The sequence below is a fragment of the Rhincodon typus genome, chromosome 11, assembly GCF_021869965.1.
Source record: "Rhincodon typus isolate 14 chromosome 11, sRhiTyp1.1, whole genome shotgun sequence".
NCBI lineage: Eukaryota > Metazoa > Chordata > Chondrichthyes > Orectolobiformes > Rhincodontidae > Rhincodon > Rhincodon typus.
This window is the reverse complement of record NC_063342.1, coordinates 74,927,276-74,951,836: the sequence shown is the minus strand read 5'-3', so window position 1 is coordinate 74,951,836 and position 24,561 is coordinate 74,927,276. Positions and strand designations below refer to the sequence as shown.

At 41.4% G+C, this 24,561-nt stretch overlaps 1 protein-coding gene across 1 annotated transcript in view; it reads right to left on the bottom strand.

The window, feature by feature from the left end:
- The window catches only part of LOC125484389 (diacylglycerol kinase eta-like), an 82,784-nt gene extending 58,436 nt beyond the window's left edge, over window positions 1-24,348 (bottom strand). The window contains exons 1-2 of the mRNA XM_048602937.1: window positions 24,187-24,348; window positions 8,495-8,683 (exon numbers count right to left, since the gene is read on the bottom strand). Of these exons, the coding sequence (XP_048458894.1) occupies window positions 8,495-8,683; window positions 24,187-24,237 (240 nt within the window). The 5' untranslated portion in view covers window positions 24,238-24,348. The remainder of the gene's footprint in view (window positions 1-8,494; window positions 8,684-24,186) is intronic.
- Between the last annotated feature and the right edge of the window lie 213 nt (window positions 24,349-24,561).

The following is a 24,561-nucleotide window of genomic DNA, read 5'->3' as shown; positions in this document are numbered from 1 at the left end:
ATTCTTCAAAACTTCACACTTTCACGTCTAAGTTTTGGTATCATGCCCTCAAAAATACAAATAATTGAAGAGCAACTAATCATAACCAAATAGGTTGAAAGGAAATGCAACAAACCCACCAATGCTGATTTCCTAGTTTTTGTATCTGTGATGAACTCACAGCTACTAAAAAAAAGAGGAACCAAGATATGCCAACTCCATCTTCTCCTAAATCAGAAGTCAATTCTTGAAAAACAAGAAATTTGGGTTGGATATAATGGTATTTCTTTACTAAATACTAACCAAGTTGGCGCAGAGGCAGCTTTCAGGTGCTGGAGCCTACACAGTACTTGTTGCAAGATTGGCTGCATGACCAACGAACAACAGCGCCTGCAGTATGAAGCCCCTTACACTGCTGACCAGTCCAGGGGTCTGTGTTGCCCGAGTAGCCAAGTAAACCAGTACCGCAAGTGCTGGTGCTAGTGCTCACGTCACTCCAGCAAGCCATGGCCAGCTACCCATGCAACCCTGGCCTGGGAACACCAGATGTGAGCAGGAGGCCAAGGAAATCTCCATGAAGAACAAGACACTGGCCAAAACTACCAGCAGCATCTTGTTCATGCAGGAGGTGGAGATCTATGCAACAAAGGCAAACTAGTCAGAGAACATCCTGCGCTCAAATATTTTTGGTTAAAGGACCCGTTTTCTTGGTTAGTGATCATGAAGCTTCCCCTATTGAAACTATGTTATCATAAAATACCAATAATTTGAAAGGGTAACATGTAAAGAATGTCTGAATAACGCTTTTAGGGGACACACCACAGCAGTCAGCATTCAGAGTGTTGTGTAATGGGTTGGGGGGTGGGGGGGGGGGGGGTGTTGCAGGGGGTTTGAGGAGGGTTTGAAGACTCCCAGAACAGAAAATGCCCTGCAATCTGGAACAGGCAGCAGTTCCTCTAAACAGCTGTTTACAGTAGTTGCACTCACTTTATTAACTCGTTTTCCAAAAAATATTTATAAAAACTTAGTATCTGTTTTTATATTTCCAGCTACCTTTCTGTTGTCCTCTCATTTTTCCCCATAAATCTTCTGTTATTCTTTGCTGATTTTTGTGTTCTATTTAAGCTTCTATCCTGCCACCCAACTTTGCGCAATTAAATGTTTTTTCTTTAAATTTGAGATATCTTTAACTTTTTTGTGTTAAGCACATTGTCAGGTCCTCCCCTTGGAATTTTTCTTTCTCATTGGAATATATCTATTCTCTGTTTTCTGAGCTATCCCTTAAGCATCTGCCATTGAAACTCTATAGACCTATCCTTTAACCTAATTTAGCAAATCACTTTAGCTAGCCCTGCTTTCATGCCTTCATATATTAATCCTACATGAGAGCAATTACTATGAAGTCTTGAATTCACTCTTCTCTCCCTCAAGCCGAACGTAAAATCTAATCATATTATGTTGCTGCTACCGAGAATATCATCACTATGACATTAATTAATGCTACATCATTGCACAAACCACATCAAGTAAAGCCTACTCTCTGACTTGCTACTGAATGTGTTGTTCTAAGAAACTATCCCAAAAGCATTCTATGAACCCCTCATCTACGCTACCTAAGCCCCTCTGATTTATCTAGTCCATATGGAGATTGAAATAGCTCATATCTATCATCATACTTTTCTGATAAACTCCCATTATTTCTTCTTTTATACTCTGTCCTACAATGTGGTTACTGTTAAGGAACCTTTATACTACTCCCACAACTGACTACTTTGCTTTCATCATTTCTATCTCTACCCATATTGTTTGTGCATTCTGGTTTCCAGAATTTATGTTATTCCCCTATATTGTGTGACCACAATAATGGATTAACTGAACCAGTCCTCCATCTTTTCCTAGCTTCCTGTCCTTCCTAATATCTTGTATACTTCATTTTTCAGTTCCCGATCAATGTTGTCCTGTAAAGATAACTCTGCAAAAGGGACCTGACTGTAGTTATCTATTTCTATTTGTTCTATCAGTTCATCTGTTTTATTTTGAATTCTACATACATTCAGATAAAAGATAATTAGTTTTGTCTTTTTATTATTTTTGTAACTTCTAGTCATATTAGTTGATTTACTCATATTTGTATTAAATATACAGTAGGACTGCTGTACTAAATATAGGAACAGGAATAGGCCTTTCATTCAATTGAGCCTGCTCTGCCATTAAATATAAACACGGTTGATGATCCAACTCAGTACCTTGTAAATGCTTTCTTCACATATCCTTTGGTCTTTTAGTCCTAACAATTAAATCTACGTCTTTCTTGAAGGTCTTCAATGTTTTAGCCACAACAGTTTCCTCTCTAGCTGCAAAAATTTCTCCTCGCCACTGTCCCAACAGACCTACCTTATATCTTTAGACTGTGATCCCCTGGTTCTGGACTCCCCAGTCATTGAGAACATCTTTCATGCATCTACCCAGTCTAATCCTGTTAGAACCAAGAATTCTATTAGATTGCCCCTCGTTCTTCTAAACTCTAGTGAATGTAGAACAAAGAACAGTAGAGCACAGGAACAGACCTTTCAGTCCACCAAGACTGTGCTGACACATAACTTAACTTTTGGTCTAAACTAAAGGTCTTTCACCACTACACAGTCTGTATCCTTCTATGCCCTCCCTATTCATATACATGTCAAGCTGCCTTTTAAATGGTGCTAGTGTATCTGCCTCCACCACCTCTTCTGGCAGGGTATTCCAGGCACTTGCCATCCTCTATGTACTCTCTAAACTGATTTGCCCAATACTGTCATGCATGTGGCTCAGTTAAAAATGCAGAGTTTTTTTAAATCCATTAATGGGATGTAGGCGTTTCCGGCTGCGCCAGCCTTTATTGCTCAGCCCAAATTGTCTTTTGAAACATAATAGACCTTAATCACTTATTAGATACTCACCAGATTCTTTCCTTGTAGTACAAAAACAATACTCACAGGATAAAATGGTTAGAAGAAAAAGTGCATCTGCTTCATCGCTTTACCTATTTCCTTTACGCACACAACTTCCAGCACTCTGTTCAAAGTCACAAACAGTGCTAAGTTACACCAAGGTTCCCGGATTGATATGCTTTTAGTTAGTTCAGCTCCAGGCACAGAGAAACCAGCTTAAGTTTAGTTTTATTTAACATACTTTTCTAATCAACCAGTTCAGAGATGTTATTACACACCTATGGAGCAGGTGGGATTTGAACACAGGCCTCTCAGTCCAGGGGTAAGGACTCCACCTCTGCACAACAAGAGCCCCTAAACCAGCTTAAGTTAGTTTCCTTAATTAACTAACTTCAGCTGCTCTCCAATGGAGAGCTGGTATACTCTTTAAGCCTGAATGGAATTCGAATTTTAAACAGTAAAATTTAATTTAAATATTTAATACAAGAGAAGTCTGATTTTTAAAAAGATTAAAATTTCCTTACTCATTCAACACGCAGCACTCTGTTCAAAGCTGAAAACTAGTAAACCTTTGCTGTATTGCTCCAATACAAACATATCCTTCCTCAGAAGAGGATCTTATGGCACGGCGGTACAATCCCTACCTCTGGGCCAGAAAGTTTAGGCGCAAGTCCTATTTGCCCCAGGGTGAATCATAACACGTCCAGATATTTTATTAAAACAAGTATCTTTTCTTAAATATAGAGACCTAAATTGCATACAGCATTCCAGGCACAATCTCATGAAAATCTCATACAATTGCAGCAAGATGTGGAAGTGTTGGTGTTGGACTGGGGTGGGCAAGGTCAGAAATCACACAACATCAGGTTATAATCCAATAGGTTTTTTTGAAAACATGCTTTCGGAGCATAGCCCCTTCATCAGGGCAAAGTGTTTTCAAATAAAACTGTTTGACTCTAACCTGGTGTCGTGTAATTTCTGACATTGCAGCAAGATGTATTGCTCTTGGATTCTAATTCTCCTGTATTAAAGGCCAACATGCCATTGTCTTCTTAATTGATTCATGTACCTGCATACTAACTTCCTGTGTTTCTTGTACAAGCTTGCAAAAATCTCTCTAAACATCAACATTTGCAAGCTTCAAATGTTCTAAAAAAATCTCTGCTTTTCTATTCTCATGACCAAAGTGAATAACGTCACACTGCTTCACATTATTTCCCCATCTCTCTTTTAACCTGTTTATTTTGCAGCCACTTTGCGACCCCTTCACAGCTTACATCCCATCTACTTTTTTATTAATCAGCAAACTTAGACACATTACTCGATGTCTCAACATCTACGTCATGAATAAGTACTGGCAGTACCTGTGATCTAGACACTAATCTTTGCCACTGATGTCCATCTAATCACATCCTTTCTTAACCCCAACCTGACCTAGGAGACCAATGAACTGAAATGATCTGTGCTTTTTAATCAGTTCCCTCGATTTAAGGACCCTGTCTGGTAGCTTTGGGGAATTTAACAATGGGTTCCAAGACAGGGTGGCACATGACATGCTCCAAAGGCTAAATACAATGAGAATCTCTTTCGCAAAAGAAATGAACTGGTTAACTCTGGCTTTGTTTTCAAAAGCTGTTATGTTTTAATTTTTATATGTTCCATTAAGTGCAGCCTGTCAACTTACAAGTGCCCATGTATCCCTACTCTCTGCGTCTTGTCTATGAACTCATATGAGTACTTACTTTTTGTGTGTCACTTTCCCAAATACCTTTTGGAATTTCGGGTGTACCATAGCTAATGGCTCCCCTTTATCTAGAAATCATTCTCATTATGTTGCCTAACAACTCTAAAAATTGGTCAATGCCAATTTCATTCTCGTAAAAAAATGGTGACTTTGTCTGATAATACTACATAGAACATAGAATCCCTACAGTGCAGAAGCAGGCCACTCAGCCCTTCGACAGCACACCAACCCTCCAAACAGCATCCCACCCAGACCCACTCCCCCATCCTATCCCCATAACCCTACATTTATCATGGTGAATCCACCTAACCTACACTTCCCTGGACTCTATGGGCAATTTAGCATGGCCAAATTCACCTAACCTGCACATCTTTGGACTGTGGCAGGAAATTGGTGCACGCAGAGGAAACCGATACTGACACATAGAGAATGTGCAAACTCCACACAGACTGTCGCCTGAGAATGAATCGAACCAGAGTTCTTGGCGCTGTGAGGCTATGCTAACCACTGAGCTGCCATGCCGCCCTTGTGATTGCCTAAGCACATTATTAAAATGGTCTTAATAAGAGATTCCAGGATGTTTTTGACAACTCAAGTAGTTGCCCAGTAGTTCCCACTTTTCTCTCTCCCTCCTTTCTTGCATCACAAAGTCTCTGCTGGAGGATCCTCAGGCTCCAATTTGAGAACCAGTGCACACTAAAACTGTTAATTCCATGATCCACTGATGAGTCTCACAATCTGTAAACTTAATTAACTCTTCCTTTCCTCAGATCACATGGGGCAGTGGAAAAAATAATGTGCTTAGTGAGTTGTATTACAAGATCACAATGTAAACTTTTCCTTTCATCTCATGTTTCTCAGAATAAATTTATGAAAATTCACAATACTAGAAACCAATGAATTCATCCATAATATTTTTCAAAATCTTGAGACCATATAGCTCATTCAGTAACGTGACGGCACAGTGTAAACAACTTGCTTTTATATGGTACTTTTAACGCAATAAAACACTCATATGGCAGAATAGTGGGGCAGCAATTAAAATCAGGATTGCACAACAGGGTAGGATTACATTAATACTGATACCTAGGAGGGTTGTGGGATTGGCAAAGACCACTGAGATAGTTTCTGAAGCATATAGGGAAGTGAACAGAATGTAGTATCTTATAAGATTTTCCTTATTACAAGCTGGAGTTCTCTTGTAGCTGACACATTATGCACCATCACAAAATTACTTCTGGCTATCATTATGCTTTTGCTAACTTCTGCATCACATCTACCACCAGTATTTGTCCTACCGAGACAAACTTATGAACGTACCCCATTCTAGTTTGTTCTCATGTATCCCTTCCAAGAACCACGGTTTTTGTCTCATTGGTTTCACACTCGACTTTAGAAATCATGTTGTAAATTTTACTTCAACTATGATATATTTTAGGACCTTGCGAGTAGTGCTGTTGTCAGTATACCGCAAGGATATACTTGCTTCTGATTTTTTTGTATTTAATTTGTTTGTATTTAATTCTCTGAATGTTTGTTCTGTGTGTGGACTGAATAATCTTGGCAACAACAGTACACAGTTTTGTTGCGCTCCTCCCTTCAAGTGAAACACATCAGATTGTCCCTCTCCTAGCCTCATGTTCAGTATTTGGTCCCAATATAGGTTTTGAATAAATTGCACATTTCAGTAACATCATTTATTAACTTTTGGTGATAAACACAATCAAACGCTTTTTCATAGTCCACAAAGCATATGTAAATATTCATATTTACCTCCAGATATTTATCAGCGATTAAGTTAAATATTGCCTGTCTTCTTCCTACTCAAGGTTAAATCCAGACAGCATTTCAATGATTTCTGCTCCAAATGTGTTATTATTTCTTTCCAATATGATTTTAAAGATCACTTTAATAAGATGACTCATTAAGCTAAATTCTAAAATTTAGTTCTCCATAATCTTAGGTTTCTTAGGTAAATTAAAGAATAATGGATGTCTCAATCATTTGGAATGTATTTGATTACAAATTTCTGTTACCACTTCTAATTCTGTTTCTCCAAACACTTTTAGGTCATACATTGGTACTCCATGTATGGCTAGACCATTTCTCATACGTACATTGATCAATTTCTAGGCACTCTTTACCTCTGATAGCATAATGTTTGGTCCACTGCTTGCCTCTACATGGGGATCATCGTAAAATTTACTTCTACATTTTTGTGTCAGCTTCTCTTTCAAATAATATTTCATCATCTTTGTCTCTTATGCACCCACTAACTGTTGTCAAAATGGTCAAATGCAGCAGCTAATCCACATAACACAAGACCCCACGAAGAAAAGTGAATTCAATATATTTGGCAATCTTGATTGAGGAGAGAAAAAAAAACTCTCAAATAGTGCACCTATTTGGCCACTTCACCAATGCAGCCCTTTCTCAGTGCTACACTGAATTATCAACTCAGACTACATATTTAAATACTGTCGGGAACCTGAACCAGAAACTTAAACTTTCTAACTGGCAATGGTATCACTTTAACCTGAAGAAAGGTTAACTATAACGTTGTATACACACAAAAGCAATAATGAATACCTTTACGAACCGTATCAGAAGTAACTTTGTGCATTTAAAGCCTGTCTTTTTGAACATGTCTATTTTGTCATTCCTCCTAATACTTCTTTCCTTGGTTCAGTTGTAGTTTATATCTCTGAAGCAGTGTGGACATTTACTGTGTGAATTAAATAAGTGCAAATCACTGCTAACAGGAAAACAGCTTCAGTCCTATGAATTCTAAAAACAAACCTGCACCAGCCTCCAGTCCCAGGCTTTTCTGCACACAGATAATATGAACTTTACCTCAATCCATCCCTACTTTAACTTCTTTTCCACTCCCACTTTATATATAACTACTCCACTTGATGTGGATTGCTAATATTATTCTCCAACACTTGGAATATGCTAGGAAACATTCTGGGCAACAGCAGAAAATTGATATTGATAAAGTTAAAATATTTTTCATTCTCGAGTTAATATTCTGTCCCAAATTCTTCAGCAAATTAGAGTTTCAAGCTAGTCCTAATAAGGAAGCTCTGCACAATCTAACTTGTTAAAGCAGTTTCAATAGTTTATAATGAGTACATGCCATTTTGCAGACACTGATCTGAAATATGTAAAAACAAAATTTGTTGTTTTGCTGAAAATATTTTTTATTTGGGGGAAACTTTCACAAGAACGCATTGTTATTTGCCTTATTGCGCTTGTAAACAAATAAAAAATGTTTCCAAAATGGTATCCCTAAAAATTATTGTTTAACCAAATGTCACATATCACAACATTTTAATACCCATCTGTACGCGTCAACTATTTCATCACATATTCCACGCTTATACGGGGAACTTCACATAAACTTGTCGTGTTCCAGCCTGCCGTTCCCAGTGGAAGCACTGCAGGACCATCAGGCATGAGGAGCACTATGCCAAGTTTTGCACAGCCAGTTTCATTATCAATGTTGGCAGCGGGCACGGGGCCATGCAAAGATAAAATGTGGACAGGGATGGACAGGGATGACCAGGGGACCACCCCGCCCCGCCATGGGTGATGGATTGATGGTCAGGTGAAAGTGTCTTTGCTTTGAAGTTACCTGCTTACCTTCCCCTGGCTGTGGCCCAGCAGCTGGGGCCTGGTCCTCCGGCTGCTGCCTGACTCCCGCTGCCATGGGGACAGCGGGGTTGACATCGGGGCCGCTCCCTAGCAACCGAGCCTAGCAACGGGCAGCCGGAGCCGCGGCCTCGTTTTTGTTGTAGCCTCCTTCCCCCGCCTCCCTCGCTCACAGCGTGAATCTTACCTTGCTCCTGATCTGGCCGGAGGTCGACACTTTCCTGATGAGTTTCTGTGGCCCTTCATGCTCCCCTTCGCTGTCTGAGGACTCGTCCCCAGCGGCTCCCGGGCCGCCTCCGGTCGCCTGCTGTTGCGGAGCTCCGGCCCCAGGGCCCGCCATCGCCCCGGCCGCTGCCGCCGCCACCTTCTCCGATTCCTGCGGGCAGAGGGAAGACTTGGCGTGAGGTTGAGCCGCTTTCCTGTCAGACCCAGCCCAGCGCGGTGCGGCGCCTCCGGGCTTCGCCGCCATGTTCCAGCCGGACTCTGGGCAAAGGGTGAGACAGAAAGTTCAGAGAAAGAGAGAGAGAGGAGAAGAGGAAAAAGAAACAAGGGAGGTAGACACAGAAGGGGGAGGGGGGCAGAGAAATACACATTAGGGGGGATAAAACAACACGGAGAGATAGAGACACATAGAACACAAACAGAGGGAGATAAAGACAGGGACGAAATAGAGATGGAGAGATAAAGGCAGAGATGGAGATTTGGCAGATAAAGAAAATCAGACAGAAGTGGAAATGGTGGGGGAAAGGCAGGCTGGAAATGAATAAAGACTGAGACAAGATAAAGACATAGAAAAGGCGAGTGAAACCGATGAGAGAGATAAAGATAGAGGGACACAGCTAAAACAGAGAGAAATCGAGAATAGATGAACGGAGGAGAGGTTGAGAGAGAGAAACAAAAGAAAGTGAAATTGGGAGGAACAGAGAAAGTGATAAACACGGGGAGGTTAAATTAAAGAGGCATAAATATACAACTGTAGACAAAGACAGGGAGAAACAAAATGAAACACAGAATCAGAATGATACAACAAAAGAACCGGAGAAAACAAAACAGCAACAGTGGAAGTTGCAGAGAAAAATAGGATGACTAAAGGAAAGAGAATAAGAAAAAGTAAGAAACTGAAAATTGCAAAGGGAAGCCAAGGAAGATAAACACAATGAAACAGAAATAAAGAAAAAGAGGACTTTGAAATAAATAAAGAGAGAAACAAGGAGTGAGAGAGATGAACACAGAAAAAGTGAAAGAGACAGAGAATAGGAGATGCGGTAGTAACACACGACACCCAAAGAACCATCCAGAGAAACAGAGATAAGCACACGGAAAAACAAATACAGAAAAATGCAAAAAAAGAGGGAGAGAGATAAAGAAAAACAGGTAGACACTGAGACAAACAGAGAAACAATGGGAAATAATGAACACAAGCTGAATGAGAGAAACATAAATAAATAGGGATAGGAACTAAGAATGTGAGATATACAGATAAACAGGGGAGAGAGATGAGCACAGAAAGAAAGAAATACAGGGATAAACAAATAAGTGGGGCTACAACGAGGGAGAAGTAGAGAATGACTTATGAAAACACAGAAAAGACCCAAAAAACATACAAAGCCATGCGAAGAAATAATGAAACAGAGAAAGACACAACAAAACAATGTCGAGATATAGAAATAGAGATAATGAAAGACGGAAATAAAGAGGTAAATAAACAGAGGGCAAATGATCAGAGATAGAAAATGAAATAGAGAGAAATGCTGAGATAGACCGATAAATAGTCAGATGTAAACGAAGAACTAAGGATATAAAGAGAGTTAGAGACAGAGACACAGGCAGAAAATTTAATAAAAGTGAAACAAAACTAAAGAGTGAGAAAAATATGAGGAATCAGGAGAGAAACATAAAACAGAGAGACAGACAGTGACAGAGAAAATGGAGAAAGAAAGAAACTTACAGACGCAAAAAGAAAGAAATGTACAATAAAAAGGAACATGGTAATAGAGAAACATTGAAAAGAAATTCAGGAAATTGACAGAGAACGAGACCATAGCAAAGGAATAGATGAACACAGACTGATGGGTAGAAAAGTAGAATAAAGAAGAAAAGACAAACAAAGGATGGAAAAAAGTCAGCAGCAGACAGCTGTTGTCTAGCAGAAACAGAGGAGAAATGGAAAGAAACACATGTAGGGCGAAAGACAGGTGTACAGGCAGACTGAAGGACAGAGAAACTGCAAAAACTGATTTGAGACATGCAGAAGTGAGGTATGTACAGACAGGGAAAAAAAAATCATTAAAGCGAAGAAGCAATGAACACCTTGCACCTTTTAATGTGTTAAAGAAATATTCCACAGAAGCAGCATTTAAACAATGGCAGAAATGCTGAAACACAGAGTAGAAGGAGAAAAACATATTGACATCGACAGTGTGTCAGAACTATACAGGTGCAAAAGGTATTTAGAGAAACTACTGTGGATAAAGAAAGAGTAGATGAAGAAAGAAACTAACAGAGGCAGAGAGATTGGCAGAGAGAGAGAGACTGAAGGAAAAAAAGAGACTGAGAAGCACAAATAGCAAGTGTGAAACAGACAGGAATAAAAAAGAGGCACAGGCATGCAGAGCAAAAGCAGAATTGATGGCTTGGGTTCACGTCCCACCATCTCCAGAGGTGTGTAGTAACATCTCTGAACAGATTGGTTACAACATTTCTTTTTAAAAAGAGAAAGAAAGAGGAAGGCACTGAGAACATCTGACATACACAGATCCAGAAAGCAAGAGGCAGACAAACTGACAAAGAAAGTGAGAGAGAAACACACAAAATAGACTGTACACAGGTTGGCGTGCACAGAGAGAGAGAGAGAAGGAGCTAACACCAGAGCATGTCAAACGAGAGAGCTAGAGGTCAGTCTACAGAGAAAGACAAAAATGCAGGTGTACACAGAACTCTGCTGTTCAGAGAGAGAGAGAGACCGAGACCAAAAGGCCAGTGCACAAAGCAAGAGAGGTGCCAGTGTGAGAGAGAGAGCTAAAAGCCTGTGTACAAGAGATATAGCCACATGCCAGTGTACAGAGAGAGAGAGCTAAAGCCCATTGTACTGAGAGGAATGTTAGAGGCCGAGGTGCAGAGAAACTAAGTCTAGAAGTCAAAAACATTCAGAGATTGAAGGACAAATATCAGGAAGGAAAAATTCTGAGAGAGAGGAATACCAAAAAAAAACAGGTACAGAGGAAAAACTACATAAGCACAAAAAAATTAAGTGAGACAGAAATACACACACACAAAAGAGAGTTACAGGGATGAAGGAACAAATAGAGGACTGTGAGTGACAGATACTGAAAATGGTACAGGAGAAGAAGTCAAACATGAAATTAGATAGAAAAACAATATCAGAAGCACATACTTTTTCAGACCAGAGGCAAAGTACTGAGACAGAACCATAGGCAGAGAGAAATGGGTAAGGGGCACAAGTTACGTATAGAAGAGCTCCTAAAGAGATGAAAACGGAAACAGAAACTTTGAACAAAAACAATGAGCTATAAATAGAGACATAATATAGAAAGACATTTCCAAACTATTTATATTTCTATCATGTGTTCAGTGATGGTGGATATATTTCAAGGCGCTTCACAGAGATACAGAAAATAGAAACTGGTGTGACAAAAATGTCAGAGATAGTACGAACTGCAGATGCTGGAGAATCTGAGATAACAAGTTGTAGAGATGGATGAACACAGCAGGCCAAGCAGCATCATAGGAGCAGGAAGGCTGACGTTTCGGGCCTAGACCCTTCTGTCAGATGTGATTTATAAACAGGATCTTAAATGAAGAAAAATGTCAAGATTGAGGATGTTAAAGGACATGGAACCCAAAGTTATGACCATCAATCATAATGGACAATGCACAAGAAAAGGGAACAGGACTTGAGTAGTTGAGGGGCAAGTGAGGGGGAAATAAATAAGGAGGAATAGAATGTGGCAATGAAACGGTGAAGACTGTTGTAGGAAGGAGAGGACCATGTGACAGTTTAACCATGAGGATGAGAATGTTAGCTTTGAGGTATCAGATGACTGGGGGTCAGCATAGATCAGCAAATGGTGGGGTGAAGAGGGTACCTAGAGAATAGATTTGATGTGTAGAATGGACAGATTATGTTACCCTTCCCTGGAGAGCCTTTTGAATAGTTATGTCCATAAGTGACAGAGACAGATGGTATGTTAGTAAGGGATCTTTGTCAATGGTAAGGTTAAGGTATCCGAGTTGAAGTTTCAAGCAACTTAGTTGAGCTTGAATTACAAACAGGGAGAGGTAATGATGATGATGGCCACCCTACGAGCTTGTTGCCAAGCCGAACACATCGGTTTCAGATTTCCTAATGGTTTGCTAGAGGAAATTGCAGCTCATTCAAGACTGTTGGTCTGATGGCAGAGGTGAAGCAGGATCAAGACAGGAGGGAGTCTTGAAGGAAGGACAGTGACTTGAAATATTTACTCTTGTTTCTGTCTCCACAGCTGCCACTTGACTTGTTAAGTATTTTCAGCACTTTATGTTATAGTCCTGGAAAAAGGGGGATGCTGTCATTGTATTTGTGGAACACAAATTGAAAGTGAGCAAAAGTGCGGCCAAAAATGGATCGTTGGTATATCAGGGTGGAAAGGAATTCATTGATGGGGGATGCTTTGGCTCCAATCAGAAGATCAAGTGGAACAAGTGATGGCAAATCCATTGAGTTGACTGTTAGAGGAGAGATTATCAAGAGGGATTGAGTAGATAAAGGCACACATTGACAGAAAGGCTCCTGAAGAAAGATCATGAAACAGAGACACTGAAAGAGTGTAAGACACAGCTATAGGCACCCAAGAATAAAACATGGACATAAATATAAAGAGATCTAGGACGTATGGAGAAAGTGAGAGAAAAGCACATGATTTCATTAACCCCCTAAATTCCAGTACAAAATGAAGCTTGCAGAATGTGAGTGACTTAGAAAGACAGGAACATGAGATTCAGACACAAATCAGCATTGCCAGGCCAGCTGTTTTAACCACGCTAACACAATGACTGCAGGTTCATGCCACAGTTGGCCGAAAGTGGAGATAAACCAAATAGATTTCGTACAGCAGGTCATTATCAGTGTGTAGGCCAAAGACACTCAAATAGCGAATATAAAACAAAAACCAAATGACAGCACCTTTCAAAACTGTTGACCTCTGCCACTTGGAAGGACAAGGGTAGAAAATGCATGCAAACGTCGCCATCTGCAAGTTCTCCTCCTTCCACTCTGACTTGAAACTGAATGGGGTTTCCTCACTGTCGCTATCAAAACCCTGGAACACCCTTCCTAACAGCAACGTGGATGTACCTAAACCAAAAACACTGCAGTTCTAAAGGAGTCTCACCACCACCTTCTCAAGTGCAATTAGGGATGGCCAGTAAATGCCAGCCTAGATTTAGATTTAGATTTATTTAATATTGTAAAATTTATTTAATACAGTAAAAAGTGGATAAAGTCACCACATTCTGGTGCCATCTTGGATTACAGAATAAATTACTGAATAAATTGTATAAATGGTAAAATACTGAATAAATTAACACTAAATTGATATTACTAAAATTGAAACAACTTCAAAAGTTCATCTTTCCCTCTCCGTGGACTTCACCCTCTCTGCTCCTTCAGTTGCCACCGTCCAACATCGTCCCCGGGGACCTGGCAATGTGCTTCTTTTCTGCCGCCACCGGCACCATTGCTTCCATGGCTGTCATATCCGACTGACGATGGTCACGTTACACAGGTCCCGCTCATCCTCCAAAGGTGGACATCGAATGACCAGTCCTGGCTCCAAGTCAACCGACGGGGCCCTGGCTCATCTTCCAATGCCATTACCCAAGATGGAGCGTGGATGGAGATACATGTCAGTGAAAGTGTGATTGAAACATATTACAGGAGAATGAGGAACAAACCATGGAGAAGCAGGTATGAAATGCGTACACACAAACACCGTGTGCTTACAGCAAATGTGCAACACTACACAGAAGAGGCACATTGAGTTGTATTTCTGTTTGCTTGGGTATCTGATGTATATTGAAACCCATCGCATACTGAACATACTGAACCAAGCTGTTCAATTGGGGGACATCACTGTCCACAGTCCAATTGCCATTGCATCCCGAGGGGCTAAAAACTGTAAATCTCCTCTCGCAGTATGTTTGTCATGGAATGAACATTGCAAATATCACATGATTGCGATTGTATTGAGGCACTTTATTGACATATGCTGTAGGGAAAGGACCTGAACTGTATTGAACTTTTGGAAAATTCCAATTTCAACACTTCTAGAAAGTAATTTTATGAATAAAGTATATTTTGGAAAGACAGAAGTGAGCTCAACTTTTTGGAAAGTTCTCAGCAGAGCACTTTATATCTGCATACTCCAAGTACCAATTAATGAGTATGCCACAGGGAATATCATCTTCGAACCATCTTTCCAAGCTGACCCCATTTTGTTTTTCCCAGAGTTGTGTCAGTTATGATAGGCAAATGGCCTGACCATGAGATCTACACCTAATATGATAAAGAAGCTAAGTGAAAGACATACACACACATACAGATTACAAGATACATATAGACTCTGACACAACACTTGAGGCAAAAAGAGTGAATGACAAGTTATGGGTGCGAATGAGACAGTGAAACACAAAATAGTCCTGTCTTTGAACACTGTTGAGACTAAGTAAGGAGAGCTGCACTTGCCCTCAGAGAACACAGTACTTAATGCTATAATGGCTTAATGCTAAATTCAGAAACAAAAACACATTTCTTTCCACAGTTTATACCACTCCACTCCTTTTCACTTACCATGCCCTGGTAGTCCAATTCAGGCCCCTAAAGAAATGCACTGCATATCTCTTCAAGAAGCCTTCCACCACAGCGTAGGATCAGCACTCTTAAGCCAAATCATGTCCCTTTTTTACACCACTGACTGGTGTATTTCAGAGTTTAAATGTTAAATGTCCCAAAGCCTCTCTGACAGGGAAAGAAGATATGTGTGTAAGGTCAATGGGTGAGGAGGTTGGGTGGTGAGTGGGTGAGGGAGTCTGGTGTCTGGGGAAGTCAGTGTGAGTAATGGAGGCTGGGTGACAGTTATCCAATTAAGCAGGAATTGGAACAGACTTTAATCCCTCTTTTCCTTAATAGTAAGGTAAAATAGTTGTAACACTCCAAAGTATCCGACTTATTCAGAGTTGGAAACATTTTCAGAGGATTCCAAACGCTGGGAATTGTCCATTCAAAGTTTAAAACTTTGCGGGCAATTCTCATATTGACAGTGTGTCAGGATTGCAAACAATGGTTTTGATTGGTTTGATTGTTAGAAATTAAAGGAAGGCTTAAATTGTTTTACTAAGAAGGTGCAAGGTATTTACTCTTGGAGACAAAGGCAGCAGTCTATGAATTAAGGAGTAGACCTTGAGTCTCCTAAAGTTCCAGGAAAGTCATGTTGGTACCTGAATTTAGTATATACAATAAGTTCTTCACTTACTTCTAAAGAGAATTGGGATCAAAGAAGGAATGTTTCTGCTTGAGTGGGAGGTTAATGTTTTGGTGTTGCCATGGGAAATAGGGCCAAGGAGGCTAAATTTGAGATCAGGCTTCCCTACAAATCAATGTGTTATTTCAGACAGGCAGCAGAAGATACGCATGGTGAGGAGAAAGAAGGGACTATTTGGCTTTACAAGCTAACACACAAAATGTAGAAGTGAGAGTGAGAGAGATCCATAGACAGACAGACAATCTCTAAATGAAGAAGCATGCCACAGCTATCTCAGGAACTGGGCATTGCCAGGGGAAGAAGATTCATGGGGACAAGCTTTGCTGTTGGAGGTGAATTTCCTAAACTCTCTGAAAATTGAGGAAAGCACATGGAGATGATCATAAAGTTATTTCCCAGTCAAGTGGGGATACAGGAAGCTGGAAACTTTTCAACCCCTTGCTTAACAAAGAGTTCCAAAGATTCACCGCCATCAGTAAAACATTTTCACCTCATCTCTGTTTTAAACAGGCAACCACTGATTTTTAAACAATGAACCATAGTTCTAGGTACCCCCATAAGAGGAAACATCCTCTTCACATCTCTGAAGAAAGGTCTAGACCTGAAACGTCAGCTTTCCTGATCCTCTGATGCTGCTTGGCCTGCTGTGTTCATCCAGCTCTACACCTTGTCTCAGATTCTCCAGCATCGGCAGTTCCTACTATCTCTTCACATCTACCCTGTTAAGACTCATGAGAATTTTATACCTTTCAACAAAGTCACCTCTTATTCTAAAATCCAATGGATCCAAATCTAGCCTGTCCAATGTTTCCCCAGTAGGGGTCTGCCCATTCTTGGTATTTGTTCAATAAACCTTTTCTGAACTTTCTCCAATGCATTTACATCCTTCCTTCAATAAAGTAACTAATACTGCACTCAGTACTCCAGTTGCGATCTCACCAGTGCCTTCTATAACTGAAACATAAACTCCCGACTTTTGTATTCAATTCCACTTATGATAGACGATGACATTAGAATCATACAGTACAGAAGAAGCCCTTCAGCCCATTGAGTCTGTGCCGCCAAAAATACATTGAATCTACAAGAGTTCCACTGTCCAGCATAGGTCCATAGCCTTGAATGTAATGACATTTCAAGGGCTCATCCAATTTTTTTTTTAAAAGATGTGAGGTTACCCACCTCAACCACCCTCCCAAGCAGTGTATTCCAGATCCCTACCACCTTGTGGGTGAAAACATTTTTCCTCAAATCCACTCTAAACCTTCTGCCTTTCACCTTAAAAAAAGTGTGTTAATGATCCTTCAATTCAGGTCAACAGCTGTTTTCTATCCATCCTGTTCATGCCCTTCATAATCCTCCCTCAACTTTCTCTGCTCCAAAGAAAACAACTCAAATTTATCCAGATTCTCTTTGTAGCTAAGATGTGCCATCCCAGGCAATATTGCGGTAAATCTCCTCTGCACCCTCTCCAATGCATTCTATTAGCTTTCTTTAATACATGTTGTATCTCCAAACTATCCTTCTGCAAGTCATGCATGACAACATTCAGACTCCTCTGCAATCTCTCACCATATACATAATTGTGTTTCTATTCTTCCTGCTAAAACGGACAATTTCATATTTTTCCACATTGTATTCCAATTGCCACATCTTTGCCCACTCATTTAACCAATATCTTTTCGTCACCTCCTTGTGTCCTCTTCATAATTTAGTTTTGCCTATCCTATGTACATATTTACCTTTGTGTCATCAGCATATCAGGCAACCATCTAATTCATTCATATAAATTGGAAATAGTTGAGGTCCCAGTACTAATCCCTGTGGTACACCACTCGTTACAGCTTCCAACCCGAAAAAGACATATTCATACCTATTCCCTGTATCCATTAGCCAACCTTTCATCTGTACCTATAAGATTTCCAGAAGGCATTTGACAAGCTGTCACATCAAAGGATATTATGGAAAATAAAAGCTCATGTGGGGGTTAGCATATAAGTATAATGCATTACTGGTTTCATAATGTGAATCCACAGCACGTTATCTCATTGAGTCATACAACATAGAAACAGACCGTTCAGTCCAACCAGTCCATGCCGAACATAATTTCAAACTAAACTATTTCCACCTGCCTGCTCTGGGCCCAATTCCCTCCAAACCTTTCCTATTCGTGTACTTGTCTTGTCTTTTAAACAATGTAACTGTGCCCACATCCACCACTTCCTCAGGAAGTTCATTCCACACGTGAAACATCTCCACATAAGAACTTCAATAGATTGATCAAAACCAAGTTGATTCTGCCTGATTACCTTGAACTTCTCCAAGTGCCCTGCTAAAACGTCTTCTTAATAATAATAACATTTTTGCAATATCAAGATATTAGGCTAACTGGCCTGCAGGTTCCTGCTTCCTGTATCTCTTTTTGAATAAAGGAGTTACATTTGTTACCATCCAATCTAATGGGATCATCCCCAAATCCAAGGAGTTTTGAAATATTAAAATTAATACATCAACCATCTCATTAGCCACTTCTTTTAAGATCTTGTCTTTATAATGGTTAACATTGCACTTACTCATTTCCAATTTCACTCTCAGTTCATCCCTTTTCTTCCCCCAAATGCACATTAAAACACAGAACATCTATTTTTAATTCCTTTACTCTGTTTGTAAGTTCTAGTCTTATTTGTTGGTTGACTGTCTGGACCTCTTCCTGTCACAGTGGTTAATCATCTGTAGTATGAATACCTTTCTCTTCGGACTTGACATTACTTTCTGATTTACCACATCTTCACAAACGTGATCCTTTGCCCCCATTACTATTCAGTTTAATCCCATCTACTTCCCTCATTCCAGAAAACCAGCCCCAGCGTGGTTCAGGTGGAAAACATCCCATTGGTACAGATCCTACTTTCCCCAGTACTGGTGCCAGTGCCCAACAATCTGGAATCCACTTCTCCCACACATCTTTGAGCCACACATTTATCTCTCTAATCTGATTTGCGGTATGCCAGTTTGCACATGATTCAGTTACTAACACAGAGGATCTGCTTCTTAATTTGGTGCCTAGTTCCTCATTTGACAATGCAGAGCCTCTTGTTTTGTCCCACCTTTGTCCTTGGTACCTACATGAACCATGACGACTGAATCCTCCACTCCCATTCCAGGTTCCTCTCCAGTCCTGAGCAAATGTCCCAGACCCTGGCACCAGGCAGACTACATAGGCAAAATAAAAACCAAAAGAACTGCAGATGCTGTAAATCAGGAACAAAAACAAAGTTGCTGGAAAAGCTCAGTTGGTCTGGCAGCATCTGTGGAGGAGAAAACAGAGTTAACGTTTCGGATCCGGTGACCCTTCCTCAGAACATAGGCATCTGTACTCACATTCTTTGCTGCAAAGAACAGTATCAGTCCTCCTAAATATACTGTCCCTTCTTACTGCTACATTCCTAGTTAATCTATGACCTCAAGTGGCTTCCTGTACCATGATGCCATGTTCACTTAGCTCATCCCTCCTGCTGCCCACACTTTCATCCAGACAAACTCAAAAAAACTGCAACCTGGACCCACCTTCCTACAAAAATGCCATCCTCTATTCCCAATTCCTTTGCCTCCGCCATATCTGCTCCTGAGGTGAGGCATTCCACTCCCGGACATCCCAGATGTCCTTGTTTTTCAAGGACCGCAACTTCACCTCCACAGTGGTCGAAAACGCCCTTGACCGTGTCTCTCGCGTTTCCCGCAACTCATCCCTCACACCCACTCCCCGCAAATAACAACCAAAACAGAATCCCCCTCATCCTCACGTACCACCCCACCAACTTCCGGATCCAACGCATCATCCGCCAGCATTTCCGCCATCTGCAATCCGACTCCACTACCAAAGACATTTTTCCCTCCCCACCCTTATCTGCCTTCTGGAGGGCACTCTCTCCGTGACTCCCTTGTCCGCTCCACACTCCCCTCCAGCCCCACCACCCCCGGCACTTTTCCCTGCAACTGCAGGAAGTGCTACACCCGCCCCTACATCTCACCCACATCCCAGGTCCCAAGAAGACGTTCCACATCAAACAGCGGAGGCTTGGAGACCGCTTTGCAGAACACCTACACTCGGTTCGCGACAAACGACTGCACCTCCCAATTGCGAAACAGTTCAACTCCCCCTCCCATTCCTTGGATGACATGTCCATCCTAGGCCTCCTCCAGTGCCACAACGATGCCACCCGGAGGTTGCAGGAACAGCACCTCATATTTCGCTTGGGAACCCTGCAGCCCGATAGTATCAATGTGGACTTCACAAGCTCAAAATCTCCCCGCCCCTGACCGCATCCCAAAACCAGCCCAGCTCGTCCCCACCTCCCTAACCTGTCCGTCCTTTCTCCCAACTTTCCACTCCTGCCACCTCAATCCCCAGCCCTATCTCTTACCTACCAGACTCATCCCCACCTCCTTGACCTGTCCGTCTTCCCTGGACTGACCAACCCCCACCCTAACTCCCCACCTACACTCACCTTTACTGGCTCCATCCCCGGCTCCTTGACCTGTCTGTCTCCTCTCCACCTATCTGCTCCTTTATCCATCTTCCATTCACCTCCCCATCTCTCTACTTATTTCAGAATCCCCTTCCCTTCCCCCATTTCTGAAGAAGGGTCCAGACCCGAAACGTCAGCTTTCCTGCTCCTCTGATGCTGCTTGGCCTGCTCTGTTCCTCCAACTCTACACCTTGTTACCTCTGCCCTCTAGGTCATCTTACCTACCTCACTCATTCAAACTCTCCTGTCCCTGATCCAACCCTAAGAAGTATGATTGCTTTCTGGTACAAAAGATCCAGGTAATTTTCCTCCTCTCCTCACATGCTGCAGTGTCTGTAATTCAAACTCAAGCTTATAAAGTGTGAGCTGAAGCTTCTTGAACTTAAAACACTTTCTGCAGACATGTTTGCTCTGGACCAAACTATCTAGGAACTTCCACATGCTGTAAATATGACAGATCACTCGTCCTGCACTCCTTAATGCTTTTAAAGGGTACTCAGTTATTATATTCATCTTTATATTTAGTTTTTAAAATATATTTTAATAAACCTTACCACCAGCAGCTATATTATTTTGAATCTCTGGCATAGAGTAAATTTTAAACACTTGTCAAATAATTAACCAGCTGCTTCTCCTGTGACAGAGTGAGAATCAATTTCTCAAAGTGAAACTCTTTAGGCAAAACCAAAAGCAATAGAACTCCACTTTCTCTCCCTCCACTTAACTCCTTGAACACTTTGCCAGAGGAAGGGGTGGATGCAGATACAGTTAGAACATTTAAAAAATATTTGGAATAGTGCAGGAATAGGAAAGGTTTGGAAGGATATGAGCGAAACACAGGCAGATAGGACTAGTTTAGTTTGGGAACATAATTGGCATGGACTAGTTGGACCGAAGGGTCTGTTTCCACTGTTTCCAAAGACTCTATAACTCTTTGACTATTAATTAACACTGACACTGTTGAAAGTCACACTCAAGTGCTAGATTGCACTAAGTAGCTAGTTTTATATGCTCGTAACATAAAATATCTCTTAATAAGGATCCAGTTTCAACTGTTTAATTAAGTTGTTCTTTCACTGGAACTCTTGAAGAAACCTGCTTATGGCTATAAGTCAATAATTTAAATTTTAGATTTAAGTTTAATGCTATCTACAAAGTAAGTTAACTTCGTACAAATTTTAAAAATTAGCATTTCTTACCCAACATCTGCACTCACAGTGTCTCAATGTAAAAATTGCCATAAACGCACACTGACTGACTGGGTGTAAATTCGCCACAAATACAAACCAACTGCCTGGGTATAAAATCAACACAAACACATAGTTTGACTGTCTCAGTATAAAATCAACATAAATACACACTGTCTCAGTGCAATTATTATAACATCTTGGTCACGGATATTATAAAACGCATTAGTAACACTAAATCTCTCCTGGCCATAAAGACTGACATAAGCAAACCATTCCTAGATTGCAATCAGTACAATTATTGGCACAATCTTCAACACGCACCATTGGTCACAGAGTGGAGAGTCACAGAATGCGCATCCAGAAAGAAATCATTGATTCTCACAGAGGAGCATCTTGGACACGGAAAACACTGACGGCCACACTTCCGGGAGTGATCAATACTGATGCAAACTAATTTTGATTATCATACCCTGGAGGAAGCTGCGGGACAGTTGCCCATTGGGAAAATCAAATGCATGCATGAGTCAGTTCAAGACTGACTGAAGTATATTGGACAGAGACAGAAGCTGTCAAACACCTGAAGAATATGTGAACATTTCCACTTTGTTTATAGAAGCTGGTTCAAGTGCAAGCAATGATTACTGAGAATTGGGACGTGGGTCCACTGAAAGTTGATTGGAAACGGTATGTTTCAGATATCGTATTGTGAGTGGAGTGTAGAACTGATGTCAACTTGGATGTGGAAAGTGCATCATCGCCTATCCCCCACCTGGTTCCTCCAGAGATCTCTGGGGACAGGAATGGAACAGAAGCCAGCAAAGTGGGGTAGAATTTATGAACGGCAATGGGTCCTATCCCACTTTACTCACATGTTTGATGCAGCACAGAAAAGTCAATTATTGAGAAGTCAACCATAAGATTCAGGGGTAAAAAAGACACTTGCTAGCATTAGTTCTCCACTTGTGCGGCTACCAAAGACAGTATTCTAGTATGCAATTCGCCTCAGTTTCTCACTCGAGCATTTAAACTTAAGTCAACACAGCTCGAATTTGACAAAAATCGAAAGTGAAGCAATATAACAAGATAAGGAAATCTGACACAAAAACAGAGAATGCTGGAGAAACAGGTCTCTGACAAAGGGTCACTGGACTTGAAACGTTAACTCTGTTTTTCTCTCTACAGATGCTGCCAGACCTGCTGAGTTTCTCCAGCACTGTTTCTGTTTGTGACTCAAAATGATATCGAGCTGTATTTACATAACCAGAGCTGGAGTTGATCAATGAGCTGTCTGTGACTGTTTGGACAGATCTCAGACCGGTCAAGTTACTTTAAACACAAATATGGTCTATCCACCATTCAAACAAAAACACATCAGGGTTCTGCCTGTAAATAAGTCCTGAGCTACTTTAATTGCAACTTTTGAAAATAACTTGAATCTAAAACTGCTTGTAAAGTTACATCAGCAAGAAAACAGACTGTGGGAAATGAGAAGAGGATTATATTGTGAAAGTCAGGATTGCTCCGAAATTAAAGTACAAACTAGATTACAACATTGATCTTCAATCTCACACACATATGCACATAGAGTGACACACATTAACAGACGGACAATCATAGATGCACAATCGCACAATCAGACACAATTGTTCAATCATAGGCGCATACACACACATAAACAGACAATCACATACACTGACACAATTGCACAATCACAATCAGACAAACTGACACATACAGACAACCACACACACACACGCAAACGCTGACAGATATGCAAGCGCTCAATCTCTCTCCCACACAGTCAACAGAGCGGCCTTGTAACTGAGTCAGTTTGATATTAAATTGCCCAATTTCGGTACACGAACCCAGCTAGGTATGAAAGCTGCGAATCGCGCAGTATTTGGGCTATGCAGTTTGATGTATCGGGCAACGAACTTTAATCTCTAGAGGCAGAAAAAAATACAGCGAGAATCTTTTCGATCCTGCAGACCCCATGCAGATTTTTAACGGATGCTAATTTATTGGAAGGACTGCGAAGGGGGGGGGGGTGGAGTGAAGGCTTCCCAGTCCTTCTGTTTTATTTAAATAAAGGATGGGTGAGGTAATCGTGAGGTCAAACAATTTCGAAACGATTTCCCCCTCTGTCGGACATTGATAAATTAAAACGCGGCTGTTCGACTCCTGGAGTTGGATCAGTCACGGTGCACCCAAACAGACTCAAATCTCAACGCTATCATCTCCCCTTGCTGGCTTCAGCCTGTTTGAACTTTGCAGCCTCCCTGTTATTTTTTTACCCTAGCCCGAACAACCACCACCCCCACACACCACCACCTCCGCCCCCCCCACCTCAGTCCCATCCAGAAAACCTTGTATCTTCTGGTGAGTTGCGCTGCCCCCGCGGCTGTTACAAGTCAGGTTCGACTCCCCAAATTTGCAGCACTGACAACCCACGACTCACTAACCAAAGATCAGGCACGAAAGAAAACAGCTTGTCTCTGCCCCTCCAGCCATGCAATGCGAACCATCCCCTCGTCTTGATTTTAAAACTTGCAAACCAAAAATGATGTCCCCGGCCACCAGGGTCAAAAAGCGTTTCGGAGAAGTGAAGACAGTGAGTTTACCCACCAGTTCTTCCCAGACGGGACTCCGGCTGTAAGAGTGATACAGATCCTCCATACTGAGCTCAGCAGCCGTGCCTGCCGGGGCTCCTCTGCAGCAATGCCTTGTTCATCCAGATCTCCCACCAGCTCACCCACCAACTAGCTCCTATCTCCTCCCTCTCCCCCTCCGCTGAAGCAGGCTGAGACGGAGAGGAGGGCTGTTTTTGTTTTGCCTGTATCGCCTCCACGTGATTCACTCTCATTCCTAATAAGGAGCTGGACCTTTCTCCGAGCTGTCGGTGACGCAGCCGAGGGTTTGGGAGCAGGGTTTTTCCCGGGCAGCAACTACCTGCATTCGTGTAGCGTCGTCGGCCCGGCCGTATCCTTGCCCCCAAGGCGC